Source organism: Jatropha curcas, chromosome 2, assembly GCF_041381405.1.
Source record: "Jatropha curcas cultivar XTBG-Jc1 chromosome 2, XTBG_Jcur_1.0, whole genome shotgun sequence".
In the NCBI taxonomy this organism is placed as follows: Eukaryota; Viridiplantae; Streptophyta; class Magnoliopsida; order Malpighiales; family Euphorbiaceae; genus Jatropha; species Jatropha curcas.
In genome coordinates, this window is record NC_143152.1 from 611,965 (window position 1) to 634,894 (window position 22,930).

General features: G+C 31.1%; 1 protein-coding gene and 1 long non-coding RNA gene across 3 annotated transcripts; both read left to right on the forward strand.

Annotated features, from left to right (window-relative positions):
- The first annotated feature begins 5,738 nt into the window (after window positions 1–5,738).
- Window positions 5,739–13,990, forward strand: EIN2 (NRAMP metal ion transporter family protein). Of its 2 annotated transcripts, none has more exons than XM_089717697.1 (8): window positions 5,739–5,977; window positions 6,835–7,653; window positions 7,958–8,044; window positions 8,191–8,301; window positions 8,378–8,590; window positions 9,574–9,756; window positions 9,909–12,599; window positions 12,990–13,990. In XM_089717697.1, the coding sequence occupies exons 2-8, from the start codon at window positions 7,405–7,407 to the stop codon at window positions 13,323–13,325; spliced, it is 3,870 nt and encodes a 1,289-aa protein (XP_089573823.1). In that variant the 5' UTR covers window positions 5,739–5,977; window positions 6,835–7,404; the 3' UTR covers window positions 13,326–13,990. The 2 variants fall into 2 exon arrangements, with proteins under 2 accessions (XP_089573823.1, XP_012082372.1); XM_012226982.3 differs by having other exon boundaries at window positions 5,740–5,977; window positions 9,571–9,756.
- Window positions 13,991–14,343: 353 nt separating this feature from the next.
- Window positions 14,344–16,491, forward strand: LOC105642229 (uncharacterized). The gene is made up of 2 exons (XR_001047287.3): window positions 14,344–14,818; window positions 16,062–16,491. It is a non-coding gene; the product is annotated as an uncharacterized LOC105642229 (long non-coding RNA).
- Window positions 16,492–22,930: the final 6,439 nt, after the last annotated feature.

The following is a 22,930-nucleotide window of genomic DNA, read 5'->3' on the forward strand; positions in this document are numbered from 1 at the left end:
ATTCAATGAAAAGAAAGGGGACAAAAAAATGTCAATCTAGAATTTGGAATCAATCAAATTTCAAAAGCTATGAATGGGATATTATTGGAGGCTGTGTGGAATCCAAGTTATTAGAAAATTTTCATATACAAAAATGGAAAAACAGCCTAAATTTTCCTGTTTTTGTTTGTGCCACAAGAAAAGAAAAAATAAAAAGGGTATGTCTGGTCATTGTATGAATTAATTACTCAATTAGAAGACTAATTAACCAAATTCATTATTTTCGAATTTAATGTGTCTATGATACAATGAATAAATTATTGAGTTCCGTTTTTTTATTAAACGAGCTTAATAAACAAACTTGAAGTTAATTCATTAAATGAATTTTTTTAAATCGACTCTCAAATAATTCAGAATAAATCGTAACTCTATGACTAAACTGTTAATTAAATATTGATTGTCTATGCATTATAATCAATTTATATACCAACCCTATTATATATAGGTATGTCTGTTCTGTTTATAGGTGAATTAGAAATTACAAAACCTACTAATTATTAGAAAGAAAAAGCAATTCTTTCTATATAAAAAAAAATTAACATATAGACAAGATGCAATGAATGTACATGTACCAATTTACCCTTATTAAACAATCTAAAACTAAAAACTAATAAACAAAATTAGAAAAACTAGCTTCATGGCAGCTTAGAAGTCACTGGACCATGTTGGCTATATTAGGAATTCAGTTCCTGTATGTGTCATTTAATTATCAACTGCCAAACAGTGGTTAAGTGACGGTTGATGAATAATTTAATTTCACTAGCAATTATTAGTATATAATTATTTGATTTTAGGGGTTGCAATTGCATGATTGAAGTTCAATGTATATGTTAATTAAATATTATTCTGCTATTACTAATAATGATTAATTAATATAATTAAGAAGAATATAGGAAAATATATGTATAGACACACATGGAGAGAAAATAAATTGTCGTTTGATGCATTGAATTGGCAACGAGTGGATGAAGCATGTGGAGAGAAGAAAGGAGGAGGGTGATGACGTGTACACATGTTATTCTTTCTAATATTATTTTATTTCAATATTTGCTGTTATGTTTGTTAATTTGATTCTCATGTTGAGTACTCTCTCAAATTCTGTGAAATTAATCTAATTAATAAAAATTCTTTTCTTTTTTTTGTTATTAATTAGGATGTAATAAATTATTAATTTTCTTGGAATCATTCTAAAATTAATATTACAAATTTATTATTTTACATTTTAATTATTAAAATTAGAAATAACTATTCTCATGAAATGATTATTATATTTCTTTCCCTTTTAATATTATGTTGCAAACCAAATGAAGGTTGTGGATAAATTCAATTCATTTATGAATTAAAGTTCAAAACATGTTAGGATAATTAAAAATAATTGTATTTTCAAGCGAACTTTATATATATATATTGTTAGGAATTTAAAATTTAAAATTAAATAATATTTTTAGTATGGATGAACGTTGTGATATATGTTTTAACCGATTAAAAATATGAAATTTTAGAAGTATTTTACAAATTTTTGAGGGAAGAAAATTAATAATCATATATTATGATTATAATGTTTCAAACTTCATAAAATCATATATTAGTAAGTCATATAAGTCACGTAGTTGGGAGCCATAAACATGATTAAATTAAATTAAACACAATTTAATAATGCACTTGATAAGAGCATTTGGGTATTTCAAGGCGGCAGCATTCTCAAGCACCAATTACGTATAGCAACAGCAATTGTATTATCATTTATCAATTCCGATCATGTATGTCGATAAAAGAAAAGTACTTCCGGTTCGGATTTTTTTTATTCACAATGATCGAATAATCGATTTCTTATTTAAGAGATCGTTTATCAATTTCTATCATGTTATGTTGATAAAAGAAAAGTGCTTTCGGTTCGGATTTTTTTTTTATTCATAATGATCGAATACTCGATTTCTTATTTAAGAGATCTGAGTCATTTCTATTCAGATCAATACGTTAATATAAAATTACAATCATTGAATAGATTAAAGTCAATAGATAAGTAGACAAATGGAATTGAATCTACCTCGTAGACCCCTTGACTTGGAGAAATCTTGAACTCATTTTCAATAAGCAATCTCAATTTAAGAATAAGATTACCTTTTTTATTATATATACAATTTAATTTCTTTTTCCTTCTAGTAGTTAGTTTTTATATCTCAGATGAAACGTATACATTTTAGCTTTATTTTTTTCCCTCTTGTTTCTTTTTCTTTTTTTTTTTTTTTTGACTTTCATCTAAATTATTAATTTTTTTTCAAATATAACTTTTTTTTTTTTAATGAAACTGCCGTTTAAATAATAATGAAATCAAAGAATAAAATATCCTAAATCAAAATTGGATAGACATGACTCCAATCCAGAGAACCAAATAAAAAGCTAGCTGTCTGAGCAAGTGAATTTAGAACTGATTTGCTGATTTCTTAGCCAAAAAAAAACATGTATTAAACAAAATTTATACTAAAAATACATTTTTATTCCCTTCTATCTACTCTCTTCCATTTCCAACTTTCCTTAGCTTTCCATCATTCCATTTTCTTTTCTCCCAAACACACACACACACACACATATAAATACATATGATACTTGTATAGCCACGTGACATATGCATTGAACATGGAAAACCTTGTTCTTATCTGCTGGCTGGCGTATTTTGGCCATGATGACCTCAGAATGGCAGTGAATTGTTTGTCCTTTTTATGTATTTTTTTTTCTCCCTTTTCCTATTGTCACTTGTGTGCATTTGAAAGAAGATTCCAACTTCATTACTAATGTAATATCATAAATTTTTCCCAGTAAATAGAAAAAGTAGAGTTAAATTTTAAAATTTTGAAAAGATAAATGTGTGTATTTAAAAACAAAATAATAAAGATTTAGGAAAAAAAAAAAAGTAGAATTTTAATAAATTTAGGGGTAGTGACCTCCAATCGTAGGATTAAATCCGTCCCTAATTGGCCATTTTTAGAAAACAAATTCAAGAAGAATTGTAAGATAGAGTATACTCACCGTGAGACCAATTCTTATGTACAAAAATATTAATTCAATTGAAAGTGAATAAAAGTATCACGCCTGATTCCAACCACTAGAAGAATTATCTGCTTTGAATCAAACTAATTTTATCGTATACTGAATTGACAAGATCCGCATAGTTTTTATCCTGCAAGTGAAATAAGAGGTCACGCATCTTATGTTTCGTTAAGTGAGCACGCTTAAATTTGAAGTTCTTCCAACTCTCCATGTTATTTTATTTAAATGTGTTTTTGATGATTAGTTTTTTCATTTTCGATATATGATTCAATTTATTATTTTGTTCCCCATTCACTACTTATAGCTAGTCTGCCATCCTAGAAGCTAGTCAGAAACTTTGCTCTACCCGAACTCTTAAAATCCCTTTGCCGGGTCAGGATGTCACAAAAAATGTTAGTTTCCCCCATATTTTTCTCACTATTTTGGAAAGAAAAATTTGAGAAGTGCAAGGAGAAAAATTTTTCTACTTGAAATTTATTCTCTTCCTTTTGTACAAAACCCATAAAAGTTAAAAACATCAATTTTGATTTTCCTAATTTCCTTTTTCTCCCCTTATTCTCTTTTAAAAAAAAAAAAATACTAATACTACATGTTTTTCTTATTGGATAATATTTTGAAAAAAAAAAAAAAAAAATGAAGTTGGAGATTAGGACTGAGACAAGAAGCCCATCCCCACAAGTACTAAAATTAGAAAGGGATTTCTTCTAAAAAAAAAAAAAATATTGAGATTATTGATGGGACCAATTTTCATTAACTGCTTGTGATCCAGAATCCTGAAATGCAGACGTGTGATGTTTTGATTCGGTCAAACAATTGAAATAAACTAATTTATTTCTCTTATGCCTACACCAAGCTATCTATTTAAGAGAACAATCCATGTCCATCCTGCTATTATTATAAATTTCTCCATCTAGCCAATCAGATTTGATCCAATTAGATTTGAGTATAGCCCGTAATATTTTTTCGGTCCATTTGATTTTTCGATGAAAAAAAATAGAGTTTACAGTCACAAAATAATTACTTTTATTTTCTAACTTAATAAAAATTTTGAATTATAATCCTCCTCAATATAAAATGGCAAATTTTATAAAATTTACATAATTTATGTTTAATAAATTATGCAAATACGAAGAAATTGCTTTACATAATGAATTTCATGTGCATTAATACACAAATTTTGAATTATAGTTTTTCTTTTATCAATTTTAATATAATGCATGAAATTAATTTATTCATTTTATTATGAAATAAAAAAAATTAATAATAATAACAATTATCAATAGAAAATCTGAATGCTAAATCATGAGTCTAATTCATAAATTTTGACAAGAGAAAAGATATTGAAAGAATGAGAATATGACAAAACTAACATCATATCAAAGATTGGACAATGAGACAAAACGAACGTGGGTTAATCACTTTTGAAATACAAAGTGATTATGACATACATTACATAGCATAAAAGCCTCAAGTACCATTCTATTCAAACATCCTGCATTAAAATATTTATTTATTTTTTAAGATAATGCTAACAATATTATGAATTTTTAAAAGAGAGTTTTTCAATTAAAAGAATTTTACATTCAACAATTCCAATTAATTAATTAATTTTATTAGAATTATAATATTTAGAAAACATTTAAATTATTTAAGCACTATCTCGAGCTAATAGCTGCCCATATATTCATAAAGAGTTACTTAATATCAAAAGATGTAAGATGTTCCTCGTAAATGGTAACTTAAGCGGTGAAACACGTGCTCTGCAGATCAAGAATTCAATCTATAGGGGCAATCACAAACTCTCAAAACATCGTGGCCCTGTCAATTTTAGGTAAAAATTATCTATTAAATAATGCAACTTTTAATCCCCAAATAACAAGTGTTCTTGCCCCTTACGAGTTGATTTGCTGGTGATGAGCTTTAGTATGCTCTTAATGAGCTTTGATAATGATGTAACGGCAACCGACAGTGTTAAGTGTAATATTCTTGTACATATCTTCTGATGGAAAAAAAAAAAAACACAAGTATTTAATAAATACAAGTTCATAAGTTGTAATTGCTATTGAATAGACAAGAATAGTCTCATTTCCATATACGCGCCCTATAATTTTAGGTAATATGTTCAACAATTCAATTTATAATATTGTAATAACAAGTGACTAAATATCAATTTGTAACTTTAGATATTGCAATTTTATAATTTTAAATATTCGGTAAGTGTAATTTTAAGTTGAAAGTAAAAATCGAGGGAAATTTCTATTAATCTTTTATCGTAATGTTTAGGTATAAATTTATACATTTAGTATAAATAAGAAGTCCATGAATTGATTAAAATGATGTAAAATCCCAAGTTTCTTCAAGAGAAAGAAGGCAACAAGCCAAAAAAAAACCTAATGATCTGGCTTCCCAAAACAGGCAAAATCTACACATGAAAGCAAAACTTTAGTGCAAAAGGAAAATTAGAAAGACAACACTCATATATATAAGAAAAAGAGAACATGAGGGAGAAAGTGACCCTTTTTGCCCATAAATGAGAAAGATAAGAGAAATAATATTTATTTATTTATTGTTTTTAGTTTTTTTTTTCAAGAAATATTAAATTAAATAAATATAAAATAAGGGGAGCCAACCTAAACAAACACCATTTATATAATTTATCTTCACTTTCGCTCTCCATTTCTCTCTCTACATCTTTCCCTGGAAACTGAACTTCTTTTCTCTGGAAAATAAAAAGAAAAAAAAAAAAAAAGAAGAGAGAGAATAAAGCTTTGTTATTATTAACTGCCTGGCCTGTCTTAAAGGTCTCTTTGAGATCTACTTGTTTGCTGCTAGATAGAGATTGCATAGAGAAGGACAAGAAGAGATAGATAGATAGATATAGAGAGAGCAGGTAAAACTGATCTGTTGTTCAAACCCTAATACGAAAAGCCCTAAACCTGACTACGAAGACTTTCTTTTTTTAGCTTTTGAGTTTTTTAAATTAACCTTGAAATTTGAAGAAATGGTTCAGATCTGTCATGGTGGGTTACTAATTTTCTAGAGTTTGCGGGTCATTTTTGTATTTGAAGCTAGGTCTTTCTATTTTGTTTTCAATTATGTTCCTTGAGTTGGGAATTTGGGGTTTTTGTTTCTCCTTATCGTTTTATGCTGATAAAGATTAGGGGTTATATTTAATTTGAATCCTTTTGTTTTGTTGGGTAAGATCTGACATGAGTTTTAAGTTGGGTTTTTGCATTTAACGAATTTTGAGATTTGGATTTTGAGGTTGTTATTAGACGATAGCTTTGGTTGTTTTACGAATAGTTTGAATTTGTTTGAGATTAATCTTGATGTTAGTTTGGAGTAAGCGAAGTCAAGATGTGATGTGCCTTTCTAGATTTTGTGTTTTATGTAATTAATCTTGTTGGGACACTATAATTCGTGATACTAGTTGGTTATCTTTGTCGTTCTCCAACTGTTATTTGATCCTCTGTTCGACTTTTATCTTGTTTTTGACCTCAGATTGATTGATGCTCAAATACTTTTTACTTTATTTGATTTTTTGATTACTCTTAAATCCCAATTGCATATTTTCACATTTCTGTTAGCTCGAGAAGTGATGGTTTGGCTTAGTATTCTCCTTTTAGATGCTGATCTAGTAACTTCAGTCACTTCATCTTGATTTTGTGTGCGGAAGTGCAACTCTAATATGTACTTTCATTTTGGTTGTTAGTATTGAACTTTTTTTTTTTTTGGTTTCTTAATCAGGATTGGTCATCAAAGAAGATTAGAATTTGAATAATTTGCGGAAGTTTCACATGAATTGGACTAAACAGGTACGCATGATCAGGAGATGACTAGTGCTGCTAGTAGCAGGGCATTGCAATCACTTTATGATGGCATGCAGCTTAATTTAAATGCAAGAGTTCGATTGGTATCTGATGATCACAGCTGATTTTGGAGTTTACTGGTAGCAAGACCGTTTTAATAATTTTTCTATGGGGAGATTTCATTGGTTTGATTTTTACAAGTGCATTTTCTAGGGCTGCAAGTCCAAGCAATTTATGCTGTTGTTTTACATACGTGTACTGCTCTGTGAAGTGCTTCAAAGAGAATGGGTTTGACTCTGGCTTTAACCATTTTATACCCATTCAACTGAGTGTTCATTGAATGCTTACTGAAAGGCGGATACGCTCTCAGATATGCTGATTTAAGCAACTAATAGCAATGTAATTGATTTAGCTTTACATTCATTGGGGGATTGTGTTGCTTGGAGGTGCTATTTAAGTAGTGTATTGCTCTGGTACTTGCGTTTTGCTTGTATTACCAATTGATAACATGGAAACTGAGTTTGTCAATACTAACCATCCACCAAGTATTCTTCATCGTCTGCTTCCGGCTGTTGGACCTGGACTGTTGATTGCAATTGGATATGTTGACCCTGGGAAGTGGGCAGCAACCATTGAAGGAGGTGCACGTTTTGGGTATGATCTGGTAGTGCCTATGCTTATTTTCAATTTTGCTGCTGTTTTATGTCAATATCTCTCAGCTCGAATTGGCGTGGTCACTGGAAGAGATCTTGCCCAGGTATTTGCCTATTTATTTGAGGATATCATACTAGGTTTATAGGCCATAATTGCCTTACTCCGGTCATAGCCTTCTGAATTTTCATTTTGTTTTGTTTACTTTTTGTTCTTGATTAGTCTGTCTTTAGCAATTTCTTCCACTGGCATACAATATATTTATAAAAATTTGGAAATGAAAAATAGATTGGTGTATTTGGTTGCACGGTTATTTCTAGGTTTATTATTGACTGCTCTCTGACTATCTCTGTCACATATTTTGTACGAAGTTTAATCAACCGTATTCTTTCTTCTTTTCCTTGGCATAGATTTGCAGTGATGAGTATGACAAGTTCACATGCATGTTTCTTGGAGTCCAAGCAGCAGTTTCTATTATTGCATTGGACCTGACCACGGTAGTTTTTCTCATTCTTGTTTAATATATACGACCAATTGCATTTTCCAAAGATATCTACGTTATTAACCCAAGACAATGAAAATTTGATTATAATACTTTTAATCTTGTGTTTAGTCCCTAATGTATGGGTATTGATTTCACTAGATCCTTGGCATTGCACATGGTCTTAATCTTCTCTTCGGGGTGGACTTGTCCACTGGTGTTTTTTTAACTGCCATTGATGCTGTTTTATTTCCACTTTTCGCCACCTTCCTGGTAAGGTTAATTGCTCAATCATTTCTGTTATCTTATATTAGATACTTAACATTCTAATTAGTTTTCTATATTCTAGGAGCGATTCAAGGCAACCGTTGCATGCACATTCATTGCAGGCTTTGTAGTGCTTTTCTATTTTCTTGGAGTGCTGACCAGTCAAACAGAAATCTCACTTTCCAGGAATGGGATGCTGACAAATCTGAGTCAGGAAAGTGCATTTGCCCTGATGAGCCTTCTTGGAGCGAATATCATGCCTCATAATTTTTATCTCCATTCCTCTTTTGTAATGGTACTTCTCTTCTCCTTTTACCTTCTCTTAGTGACACCTTTTTGTGCCTTTTGCTTTTGTATGATTAATCAATATCATTGTGCTAGATTGTTGAATGGTCTATGTTGACTTATCTAGTATTCCTTATTTACAGAAGAACTGTACGCCTATTTGAACTCTCCTACTTTTTTCCTGTCTGACATAGCCAGAATGCTTAACAGGCTTATTATTCTCATAGGATTTGGTGAAATGAAAATTTACCATATAAGTTTAGTTCTGGTCACGAATCAGCACCTTGTTGCTATAGATCTTGTGTGTAGTAATTGTCCTTTAGATTTTCTAGGAATCTGGTGTGAGTGCAATGGGCATACATGTTTTGATTCTAGGATAGGTCTGTGTTTACTTTTAATGAAGGCTCTAAATGTATGGGTGAAAGAGGACCCAAAGTTAAGAGTTGATTTTTAGATCATGTAATATTGTGTACTGTCTAACGTGACATAACTATCAATTGTTTTTGTTGGGTGCTATTCTTATATCATTATCATTGTCATCACAATTCAAAAACAATCATATTTCCTCTGAGACAATTGCGTAGAACATTTGTTAACGCGTAGCCTTTTCACGAGGTGGGGTTGGTACTTATTGAGGAAAGTTACCATAGAACCTGTTTTGGAAACTTTGTAACCTTGAATTGGCTTGAAAGTATTCTGGCAGCTAATTTAGGAATAACTAAAGTAAACAGGCTTCTAGAGATGTGTTATGGTAATATCCCCAGCAGTAGTCCTGATCTCCTGGCTTTGATGGCAAGCAACCCTGGAGTATGATTTATGGATTGCTTGGTCATTGCTACTTACTGTTTTCCAACTTCTTGGCTACTTGATGTTAGTCTATATGCTCTCTTTTCATGCTCACACACTCTTGCGTGAGTTTGATATGATTTTTTTTTCTTTGCTCACTTTTTTCAGCTTTCTAAAATTTGGGTGTGCTTAATGTTCTTGCAGCAGTATCAGGGTCGACAAAATATTTCCAAGGATGCCTTGTGTTATAACCATTTTTTTGCCATTGTATGCATATTCAGTGGCATTTATCTGGTGAATTATGTGCTTATGAACTCATCTGCAAGTGTGTTCAACAGTACTGGCCTTGTGTTGCTTACTTTTGCCGATGCAATGTCACTGATGGAACAGGTACTATTCCTTTATCATAGCAATTTGTCCTGATTACTTTTCTCTTTTAAAAAATTTGTTTGGCATGCAACATTTGGTTCCATTTAGAGTATGTACTTTTCCATTTAGAGTATGTACTTATCAGGTCTGATTTTCCCAAATGATTAATTCAGGTGTTCAGGAATCCAGTGGCACCCTTTGCCTTTTTAATCATTTTATATCTTACAAATCAAGTCACATCATTAGCCTGGAACCTTGGTGGGCAAGTAGTCTTACATGATTTCCTCAGACTAGATTTACCTAATTGGCTTCAGCATGCTACAATCAGAATTATGGCCATTGTTCCAGCTCTTTATTGTGTATGGACTTCAGGAGTTGAAGGAATATATCAGTTGCTTATTTTTACACAAGTTGTGATAGCTCTACTGCTTCCGTCTTCAATGATTCCGCTTTTCCGAGTTGCGTCATCAAGGCTAGTAATGGGTGTCTACAAAATTTCTCAGCTTTTGGAGTTCATAGTGCTGATTATTTTCATGGGATTGTTAGGCTTAAAGATTATATTTGTGGTAGAAATGATTTTTGGGGACAGTGATTGGGTTGGTAACTTGAGGTGGAACACGGGCACTAGTGCATCTGTCCCATACGTTGCACTTCTCATCACTGCTTGTTCATCATTTTGTTTGATGCTTTGGTTAGCAGCTACACCGTTGAGATCTGCAACTCGCTTGGATGCTCAGTTATGGAATTGCGAAGTAACAAATGCACCTGAACTATCTCCTCAGGCAGAAGAAATTTTTTTGACTGAATCGGTACATGATGGTGAGGAATCCATTCCAAATCAGGAACCATTACCAGCACCATATAATTCCACTGAGAGTTATTCTGGTGTAACTGGTCCAAATGCTGGACTGGATTTGCCTGAGACAATTATGGAATCTGATCGTGAACTTCATCTGACAACTATTGAGGAAAAACATTCTGATGTTAATTTTCATAGCCCTCCACCAGTATCTTATCAAGAGGAGCCGACCTCTATAATAGACACATCAGTATCAAATGCTGTTAATGAGGTTATTGATGCAGATCCACCAGATACAGCTAAGTTTAAGACGGAGTCAACGGAACCAATTGAAAAGACTGTGGAAATAGAGGGAGATTTGCAGATTGAAAAGGATGATGATGAGGGAGATAATTGGGAATCTGAAGAATCATCCAAAATGGTTCCAGGAAGCATCTCGTCTGTGACATATGATGGTCCGCCATCATTTAGGAGTCTAAGTGGAAAAAGTGATGAAGGTGGAAATGGTGCTGGAAGTCTCTCAAGATTAGCAGGGTTGGGGCGTGCTGCGAGGCGTCAATTGGCTGCAGTTCTTGATGAATTTTGGGGGCAATTGTATGATTTTCATGGGCAAGCAACTCAAGAAGCAAAGAACAAGAAACTGGATGTGTTATTGGCTGATTCAAAACTTGCACATTCCTTACTGAAAGTGGATGCTACTGGAAAGGAATTTAGTGGATATTTCCCTCCTGTAACTGGTAGAGGATCTGATCCTTTGATCAGTACAAGTTTATGCGATTCCCCCAAGCAGCTGAGGGTGCAAAGCAGTATTGACTCATCATATGGAGTTCAAAGGGGGTCATCCTCTTTGTGGTCCAGCCATATGCAATTGCTGGATGCATATGTGCAAGGTTCCGGCCGCAATGTTGTTGACGCTACAGAGAGGCGGTGTTCTAGTGTACGCACTCTACCATCTTCTGATGGCTGGGATAATCAGCCAGCTACCGTCCATGGTTACCAGATTGCATCTATTGTCAATAGAATTGCTAAGGATAGAAGTTCCAATTGCATGAATGGTCAGATGGAGTCCCCAGCGCCAATATCTCCATCCTTGGGCCCTAGAAACTATAGGGATCCACTTGCAGTTGCTTGGGGGCAAAAGTTGCAAAATGGATTAGGCACTCCTCAAACATCAAGGTATCAGAATTTTGCTGCATCTGGAAACAGCCAACTACAATCTGAAAGATCATACTATGATGTTTCTTCTGGTTCTGTTGACAACACAGGAATGTCAGCCAATACAAAGAAGTACCACAGTTTGCCTGACATTTCAGGAATTTCTGGTCCTTATAGGGATCTCTATATGTCTGAAAAGAGTACTCAATGGGACAATACTGTTGGATTTGGAGCATCTGTTGGCAGAACAAGTTACGAGCCTTCTTTCTATTCAAATACTGGATCAGGAATGGGAAGTCAGTTGGGTTTTGACGGTGTATCAAAAGTTTATGGGGGTGCTTTCTCCTTTCCAATAAGTTCGGACCATGGATCCATCTGGTCCAAACAGCCATATGAGCAGTTTGGCGTTGCTGATAAAAGTCGTGCTGTTGGTAGTGGAGTAAATAGGTCAAATTCAATCACTCGAGAAACTGTCTCTCTTGTGGATTTGGAGGCCCATCTTCTTCAGTCATTCAGAAGTTGTATTGTTAAGCTTTTGAAATTGGAAGGGTCTGATTGGCTGTTCGGGCAAAATGATGGAGCTGATGAAGATCTAATTGATCGTGTAGCTGCAAGGGAGATGTGTTTGTATGAAGTTGAAACAAGAGAGATAAACCGTGTGGCTCACATGAGTGAGCCTCAGTATTCATTTTCTGATAGGAAGTCTGGTTCTGCATTGAAGAATGATGAGGCAGGCATAACCAACACTCTGGTTTCCTCAGTTCCTCATTGTGGGGAGGGCTGCGTTTGGAAAGCAGATTTGATTATAAGCTTTGGGGTCTGGTGCGTTCACCGGATTCTTGATTTGTCACTCATGGAAAGCCGGCCAGAGTTGTGGGGCAAATACACTTACGTGCTAAATCGTCTTCAGGTCAATATCCTGAAACCTTTGTTGTGTGATTGAATTGTGTGAAATGATGTTTGGTCTTATTTCCTGCTTGTTACATACAAGAAAGAACGGATGTGTTTCTGTTTTTGCTTTTTTTTCTGCCTTCTTTACATTTATGTTTTCATGTCAAGCCAAATCATTCCTTGCTAGTGCGGATGTTGGCCTTTATTATTACGATGAAATCATCTCATCATGTTTGAACTCTATTTAGGCTTTCCGCCATCATTTCAAATTGATTGGCATCTTCAATTAGCAAGACATCTTTTTTCTACATAGGTTTTGGCTGTTGAACTGCACTCTTGTATTATGTATATTGGCCTCGCCATTTCTTCTTGTACTTGTATAGTAACAACATTATGTTCTGATTAGCAGGGGATCGTGGAGTTGGCATTTTCAAAACCCCGCAGTCCAATGCACCCATGCTTCTGCCTTCAACTCTCTGCAGCATACCAGCGCAAGGCAAGATCACCTGTTACAAATGGAATGTTGCCCCCTGCTGTGAAATCAGGAGCAGGAAGTGGGAAATGCACAACTGGAGCGATGGTTCTTGACTTGATAAAGGATGTAGAGATTGCCATATCTTGTCGGAAGGGTCGATCAGGCACTGCTGCTGGAGATGTAGCTTTTCCAAAGGGAAAAGAAAATTTGGCTTCTGTGCTTAAACGTTACAAGCGCAGATTATCCAACAAACCAATTGGAACTAAATGAGCAGTCTAGATCAAGCAAGGCTGTGATGTCAACTCCTCACAGCTCATGGCGTGGGTCGTCATTCTGCCTCAACTGGGTAAATATTTGGCTTTTTAATTTTGAAAAGCAGCTTAAATACTCTATAAGATCAGGAGTGTTCAGTTGTGGGGCTCTTTTTCTTCAACTCTCCCCTTCTCCGATCTCTTGTGTATTAAAGTTATGTGCTGCAAATTTTACTTGGTTGTATGTTATGTATACATAGGATAAAGATTACGGGAATATGTAATTGCAGCAGAATTAAAGAAAATGGGTAGGAAGGTGGAAAGTTGATAAAATGCATTTCTGATTTCAGAAAAATTGTCAATGTTAAGGGAAATGTAGGTTGCATTGGGAAACTAGTTGAGCTTGTTAAATGGTATATATTAGTTTCACAACATTGACAGAACTGATTATGTTTTTAGTGTTCTTAATTCTAGAAAAGCACAAATAAAACAGGGTACTAGTTGGATTTTATTCAGCTAAAATCTGCTGTTGAAACTGAAACTAAAAGCTGAAGCTGCTGCCAAATGTAGATGGGATTCAGTCACTTGTATATGGTTTGTAACTTTTGCAACAGTTATTTAATTTGGTTTTGACTTTTTTTTTGTTGCTTATTGAAGTTGCTAATAGAATTCTGTTTTATTGAATTCCTGAATGATCCAACAGCTCAGAACTAATTGATGTGAAAGTTTTAAATGTAATATTTCTGATCTATGATGGACAACCTGCTCCTCTGTATTTTGAGTTTTTTTTTTTTTTTTTTTTTTTTTTTTGTATTAAATGTTGATATTCAAAAGCTCCAAATAAAATTTCAAAAAGTTACTAGAGTTCTTTAATGAATTCTTTTTCTATTTGGTGAAATTGGTTTTCAAATATTGTAAAAAGCATTGTGTTCTCCTATCTTGAGTATTCAAATTTTAGTACAAAAAAAGAATAATGATAATCAAAATCCTGTCAATCGTAAAGATAATTTTTCTTAACTTAAATCTACTATATTTTTTTAACCTATTGAATAGGATTGGGATCAGACAATTTATATTATGTCAAATTAAAATTGAAACCAATAAGGTAATAGTTGGATCGCAAACAATTTTAAATTTTATTAAAACAACAATACAAATATAATTTCGAAAACATTTGTTTTTTAATCGAAAACATTTTCAATTTTTGTTCGATCCGAAATAATTACACTTCCTGATTATTAAAAAGACAAAAAAAAAAAAAAAATGATATTAATAACTGGAGTAGCAAGTGATCGATACAGCTTAAGCTATCTCCTTCACGTCACCATTTGACACCATAGTGATACGTGAGATGCCACGTCGAATGCCTTTTCTCCCAAAATAAGCCAGCCAGCCACTTCCTCAATATTTTAGTTTTCTTCCCATTTCGCAATATTTTTCCTTGACAGTTGAAATAAACCCACTCTCTCTCACCGTACCCAACAAAATCTGCTTCATCTGAATCACGAGGAGGTAAGCTTTTTCTTCTGATTGAAATTAATTTTTTAGATTGATTTTTGCTTTCTGTATGTCAACAGACATCAATATATAGCTATTCATCACCATAATTCTTGGAAGAAATTCAGTTATATTTGCCTTTTACAGTCGAGATTTGATGAATTTAGGAATATGGGTTTTTCAATACTGTAATCAAAATAGTGGTTAAGAGTGCAAATAAGTTAACTTGAGGTATTCTTGGCTTTGGCTTAATATAATTACCCAAAACAATTCTCTTCAAAAAAAAAAAAATTACCCAAAACAATTTATATTTTGTTTTTAAAAGAAAAGTTTAAGGATGTGTTTCATCTTGTCATCATCATTAGTATCAATTATTGAGAAGGCTTAAGCTTTCTTATTTGTTACCATTATCATTATTATTCATTCATTTTGGTCCCTATTTGCAATCAGTAATTAGAAACTCATGTAGTACATTATTCATAGCCTAATTGGTTCACCATGGATTCAACGAGGTTAAAAAAAGAAAAACAAGAAAAAACATTGTCTTAAATTCTTATCTACTTGTAATCAATTTTATGTACTTTAAGGTTTATCAAATTAATTGGGCACTTATATTCTTAGGAACCCAATTGGGTTTACTCCCTCTGTCTCAAGATATAAGTCCCAAAATATAAGTTATTTTGAGCATTTTAAGTAATAGCAAGTGATATTTTTTTCAATTTTATTCTTATTGATTCTAGATACAATATAATGATGTGAGATAAAAGGTAGTTTGATTAATTTACTCTTAGTTTTGATATACTTTAGGAGAATTAATTGCTTTCATTGCTTATCGTGTAAAACCTTAAACGATTTATATTTTGGGACGAAGAGAGTATCTTCTTGGTTGTTGCATGATGTTAGTGAAATTTCGTACTCTGGATTCTGCTTGTCGTGTTTTGAGCTTTGCTCCCTTATTGTACAAAAAAGAAATGAGCCTGATAGTCTAAGATAAATCTAACATTATTGAGCCCAGGGGCGGCTAAATTCTGTTTTTAGAACTGGAACGGGTCAGAACCAAAACCGTACCGGAAGGTTATAGTTCAGTTCCAATTCTAAGTTTTTTAAAATCATGAACCGGTGTTTCTGAGAATCAGCTGGTTTCAATTCGAAACCGGAACCATTAGTTTCCGTTTGGTTTCCGTTTGGTTCTGGAACCGTTGCCACCCTAACTGAACCAAACTTATTAGTTCATAAAATTCTCTTTTTTTGGCTGCAGGGAAGGAGGAGTGAAAGCCAAAAATGGGTTATGTAATTGTGGTTTCATTGCCATTGATATTATTCATCTTAATAGTGGCACTTGCTTGTTACCTTGTGGGTCGAAATTTAGGCAGAAGAGAAGCAGCTCGATTGCCTCAGTATTATGGCCCCCCTGCACCTCCTCTTCAACCTCAATCTTCACCGGGGAACAAACCATCTCAATCTAATTAGTATTGTATTTCTATAAACATGTTCCTTTTTCCTTTTTAGTATTTCTTTCTGTTTCCAAATGATTATGTTTTGCATTTGCTTCCACTGTAAAATGTGTTTCTTTCTGTAACTTCAATGATAGATTGTTGTGCAAAGACTGTGCAACTATGCAGTGTGCTTCATTTTTGTGGTGTAGAAAATTAATGGAGGATTTAATAAAATTAACTCAATTTGGCTTACTGTTAATTTCCAACTGGATTATTTTATTACTTAATCTATTTGATCTCTTACGTTTGGCTCAATTTTACGTAGTCCTTAACAAAAAATTATTTAAATAAAAAGGCACATGAAAGTTACATTAAGCATTGTTTGAGGTTTATTTTCTTTTAGTATAATCAAAAGGTTTAATGGCTGTCGAGGCCTCGCTTACCGCTCCATTCATTATATATATATATATATAAACAGTGCAAAAAGAAAAAAAGATTACACCTTTGGGAGCCAATATAACGCAAGTGGTAGGAAGAAGTCACATGAACCACGTTTCCTCCAAACCTACCATCCCATTTATATTTTTAGCTGTCCATGTCAACATCTCATTTTTGCTCCAACTACCTCCTTAACAAATTTTGCCTACCATAATTGTTTTTAACAGAAAAGAATTACAATAATTGGATCCTAAATTAATTAATCTTTGCATATAATAATGCAAATCCTATAAATTGAATAATAATAATGATAATTAACACATTAAGAGTGTCTTTAGAATGACGTTAGATTGAGATGGCAAGTAACTTCAATCCAGAAAAAACATAAATTCGATTCTCAAGAAACGTTTTTTATTAGAAAAGTCGGAAATCACACGTCTTGGTTATTAAAAAAAACAAAAAAAAAGGTAATAATGATAATTTTTCTAAATGGTAATTGATAGATGTAAAGCCAATATTAGATTATTACTCAGAATATATATTGCTTGATTGATTAAAGTGACATCAACCCTTTTTCCAAAGACGGAGAAAGGTTTATATAAGGTAAATACAACGGTTGGAAGAGATAGGTGAGCGGGATCTCCTAATACCTCAGCATATCTTATCGAAATACAACATAAGTCCCTGAAATATTACAATCAGGTCCCTAATCAGAAATAAACTATTAATCAGAGTGTATGATAAGTGAAGTGGAATCGTGGAGCAACCTTATCCTCTTTAATGGTAGCTTCTTCATGGCCCATCCGCACCTTGAAATGTTTATTTATTGCATTGTTGAGCGTCATTGATGCACAGAAAGAAGTGTCATGAATGCTGTACTGATGCAGGATAGTATTGTTTACTCGTATGGGTTAGTTAGATTTTATAGTTTCTGTTTCTTTCTTTATTGTCAATTATTATTTAGTTATATTTATTTGTAATTATTGAAATAATAAATTTTCGTATAACAAAATTTATATTTTTTCTATTAAATACAAAGCTACTCTTATTATTAAATCAGTTTTTCTTATAGATTGTATTAAATTATGATTCAATTTTTTGTATGGTCTGTGAGTTTTGAGATTAGACAGTCAATTTTATTAAATTATAAGGACTGTATTGTAATTTTGAATTTGATCTTATGCACTGATTTGCATGTGAAAGCGGGACCTTTAGAGTTACAATATGAAGTACGTGGGAGTTTGGCTTTCGACTCAGTGAGTCAGTGTGGTAGGTGAGAAGTATGGCGCAGGATCAAAACTCTGGTCTGTATGGACCCACAAGTGACACCTGGAATTGCAATGTTGACATATGTATGACATAAAGGCATTTATTGGTATTGTATATTTTTATTTTCATTTTTCAAAATATTAATAACATTAATTATTGAAAAGTTTTTTTTTTTTGAAAAAAAGCTGAAAATATTATTAATCTATTTGTTAGAATCTGCTTTCACTTGTACCTCTGATTCAAGATTTTACAGTGGATAAATAAGTAATTGAATTATCTAAATTATAATAAAATATTCTTAAATTAAGTAATTGAATTATCGAAAAAATATTTAGGAGGCATAATATTTATATAGAATATTTCGCATTATAAACTTTTGTTTAAATAATATTAATGTTAAATATATTGCCTTGGCCAAAAAAACAAGAGTTTGATTGCTCAAAGATTCAGAGAATAATTCCAAATTCTGATTCAATGGATGTTGACCATTGGCTTTGAATGATTGAGATCCAGGATCTATAACTTGAAAAAATACCCAACTTTTCTGTACTTGTTTTAAAAATTTTTATGACACTTTAATAATAGTATTTCACAAATTTAAATAAATTTAAGTCTCATTTCCTAATATAAAAAAAATTAAAAATTTTTTTAATTCACTAGAGACTAAACTATGATCTAGAGGAAAGTAAAAATAATTATAATCGAGAGAAAATAAAAATAACAACCGAAAATAAATGTGATTAAGAGAAAACGAATAAGGGGCGGTAACCTTTCTTACCTACCTTGGGAAAAAAGAAAATTGGTCAGAGGTTGTTGGCGAATAAGATTAGTCCATGCTCACCAAACAACACTATCAACTAGTTAGGATTAAGAAACTCTTCTCTCACTATTTTTCTCTGTGTCAAATTTTCTATTTTTAACATGAATTTTACTCGAAATATTTAAAATTTTAAGAAATAATATTTTTAAACACATTAAGTTAATTCGAAAAATATTCTTTTAAAAATAATTTAGAATTGAAATTTAAGGAAATAAGTTGATTTTAAATATCTTGTTAAAAAAAAAAAAATTAAATGTTGCACCAAGGCCAAGCATTTATAGAGAAAAGGTCAAAAAGTAATTTTAAAATGATAATTGGATATAGGATTAGTGGTTTGGTGTAGAGGTAGAAAATAAGCTACATTCATGCACATAATTGCTAAATTGCACGTTTATATTGTCCAGTCAAAAGAAGCCAATTTTTTTTTTAATTAAGTTGATTAATATTTAATTAACCATTATTGGACTATGGAGTCAACATAATAAGCTCAAACAATTTTTTTATTAGATATAATTCAGATCTATGGATATATGCCAACTACAACCTCACCATAAAATATTTACCACCGTCATATTGCATCATCAATTATTAGAATATTACTTTCAATTAATTTTAATTTATGCATAATAATTATGTCTTGAAGTTTTAATTTTTGAAATCCAAATTGCTTATCAAACTAATAGGTAATTTAATTCAAATTACAATAAAAACGATTCAGCCTTAATTGTAAATCAGTTGGAATCAACTTTATTCAAGACGTTGAATAAATACCAAAGTCAGATAACACGCCCTTTTATGAATTCTAAATATAAAAACTCTGAAAAAATAAACCGAACTTAACTCACTCATTAAAACTAATTCCAGAAAAATAGGAATATGATTATCCGAGTTTTATATGTACGTCGGCTAAACACCGTGTCTCAAACTAAGTTTTGTTATGTATGCATTACTCAATTATGTATTATTTATATTTTTTTTTTCACATTATTTCATTATATACGTTATGACTGAAAACCTTAATTAGTTGTAACCAACAAATTAGAACACAGGAATCTACAATGTGTCTGAAGTCTGAGTTGTTCGAGATTTTATAGTATATTTTAGCCCTTTAAATTAAAAATAATTAATTAAGAATATGGCTTATGAATATTAATTGCTGCCCAATTAAAAATTGTTCAAATTACTAGAAGACAAACAGCCAATGCATACCAACCCAACCCACATGAGCATATCATCTCTTATGTGTTTTGCTTGAAAAATGGAATCTTTCTCGGTTTATAATGTCTCATTATCAAGTTCAATTGCCTACAATTTTAATTCATGTATATGCCGCAAAATTAACTATTTTAGTATGCGTTTAGCTAGTAACTGTTTTAATAGATTTTCATAAAACGTTAAATATTACAAAAGTTAATCTCTTATAAAACATTATTTTAACTTTCAAAAATTAATTCATATTTATATTATGTTACTGAACACGGTAAAAAAAAGAACGTAGTAACTATTGCCTCAATTTATAAAGGCGGCTAATCAGCTTCCACCGTGGGCAGATCATCTACCACTTCCCAGACAAGGTTTATTAAATAAATAAAAAAAGTGCACATTAGGTCTTAAATCTTACCAATTGTTACTCCCTATACTTAGTACAAAGCCAGATATTAATAGTGGTATTAGTTGATTAATATTCTTATATAAATCAAATAAAAAAAATAAAATTATAATGGTGACTAAGTGTCACGCATGCATTGTATTTGTAGTCATCAACTATCACATATTCCCATTATTATATATACCTTAAGCTTATCATTACTTTTTCCTTTTGTTTTCCTAAATGTAGTCAATTTATAAATTTATAAACTAAGCTCCAACAACCATTTTACCACCCGAGCCGTTCGCCTGGTGGCAAAAGCATTGCCAGCTTGATTCAAATTTGATGTTTCGCGACAGCATTCTGTTATGTATAATGTCTAAATATTAATTCTACTGTTTAGGAACCACGACTCATTTTATAGGCTATCTTATGCTGAGCTTTATTGTCGTAGATTAAGGACTGCAAAGCTACAATCCTGTAGCCATCAATACTTTATGATTCGATGCGTCTTATGGAGTTGTCTTAAATCGGGACGTCAACACTTAACTAACGGCCCGAGCCAACGGGATAATGACTAACACACTTAGTAATCCTTTTTTTTTTTTGTTAAAAAAAAAAAAAAACCATTTTCTCGTAAAAGAAACATTTATTTACTCGTTTGTATTTTTTTACACACGCATTTTTATATTCGATATATAAATACTTTTGATTCATGGAAAAGTCTGCTTGAAATGCAGTTTATTTCTACTTATCAAAATATATGCGGCTCAATATAGATAATATTGATTACTAATGTGATAACTTTTACTACATAACAACGAGGAATGGACATCTTACTGTTTATGTATTGACCATCAATTTAACTTCTTATTAATTACTATATTTATGAGGAGTTCTTTATCCTTTTATATCAGTTTACTAACAATATTTTTATTGAAAAATGAATAATAATAATAATAATAATAATAATTAAACACTTACAATTAAATTAGTATTAAACTTAGCACACATTAATTTATTTTGCATGAAATCAATTCAATACTTGTTCATTTATAAGTCCATATATCTAATTTGTAGAACTTATTTGAGTTTAAAATAAGTTTATTTTGAATAATATTGTAATTAAAGCTTCTCTAAAAAAAACTATTCTTTCTCAATTTCCATGAATTTAATATATATTTATGCACATATAATTAAGTACTTCAATCAACAAGATTATAATTTTCTAATAGTAATTGTGTTTATAATTAGTAAAGATAAGAGTAAAATTAGAAAAATTAATTAATATTCCTTAATTTTCTAAACGAAAACGGATAATTTTAGATAACAAGATTTCAAAATAATGACTGATAAAATTAAACAAAGCCACTAGTTGAATTGATGTGATATTAAAGTTCAAGGCATATATATGTTTTAATTCTCAAATATCAATATTAACATATTAAAATTATTTTTCTAATATCTGTTTTTAATACATTAATTAATCAAGATTTGAAAATTATATTTTTCTTAATTTCATTTCCTAAAAAATTATTCTGAAATGATAATTATGAGTCTGTGCATTGCACAGCAAACTGAATAATATGTCAGCTTTTGTTTTCAATCATTTTTGAAAAAGGTGAAGAATGATAGGATTCGAAGTCCTCTGCGATTTGGCCTTTTGAGAAGGAAAAAAAAAACTTAAAAAACAATTTTTTTTTTTTTTTATCCAATTGCAACTATTTGTCTGATTTTTAAAACCATTAACTAAGTTTCCTATTGGATCTGTTTGATATAAAATGACAAACAATCATACTTTTTTTTATTATTTTTTTTCAAAGGAAAAAAAATAACTTTAGTAATAATAATTTTAATCATACTTTTTATTATTATTTATTTTTATTCTTCACCCACTGCCGATGATAATTATAAATTACATTAAATAATTGAACTAAATTATAATGTGATATCGACTATTAATTGTCTAATGTATTCAAATACCTCGAACTTTGTAAATTTTTATAATTTCATTCTATTTTGACTTTTTTATCAATTTTAACTTAATTTCGATCTTTTGTAATGATATCACCCTCAATTGCAATTAAGTATATAATTGCAAATAGAAAATTACTTCCATTGTTTTGTAAGTATAGTATCTTATTTTGAATAAATAAAAATATTAATTAATTAGGAATTAAATTAAGATGTGTAACTATTTGCTCCTTAATTCTTGCCAATTTATGCTATCTTGATCGAGTTGAAGCATCTCACAAATCTTGAATGATTAAAGAAAATTTTTCTATGTTTGGAATGCTCTAGATAATTTACATTTAATCAGATATTTAATTATAGTTTGATTAATTTTCAGGACAATTTAATATGAATAATTTATTTTAATGGAATATAACACAAGAGTATATTAGGAAAAAATAAAGTAAAAATTATAATTTAAATATATTAATTAAACTCTTTTAAACAAAAATTATAGGACAGAGAAAGTAATAATAATTTATTCATTATGTACCATATATATGTCTAGTTTGATTTATACATAGATTAAGAAAAACTTGTTAATATAGTGAAATTATATTTTT

What these genes read in the sequence shown, in the direction of transcription:
- EIN2 (XM_012226982.3), top strand. Translation starts at nt 7,405, where the DNA reads ATGGAAACTGAGTTTGTCAATACTAACCATCCACCAAGTATTCTTCAT. An exon ending in CACTTTTCGCCACCTTCCTG is followed by an intron (nt 8,302 to 8,377) that starts GTAAGGTTAATT and finishes TCTATATTCTAG; the next exon opens with GAGCGATTCAAGGCAACCGT. An exon ending in CAATGTCACTGATGGAACAG is followed by an intron (nt 9,757 to 9,908) that starts GTACTATTCCTT and finishes TGATTAATTCAG; the next exon opens with GTGTTCAGGAATCCAGTGGC.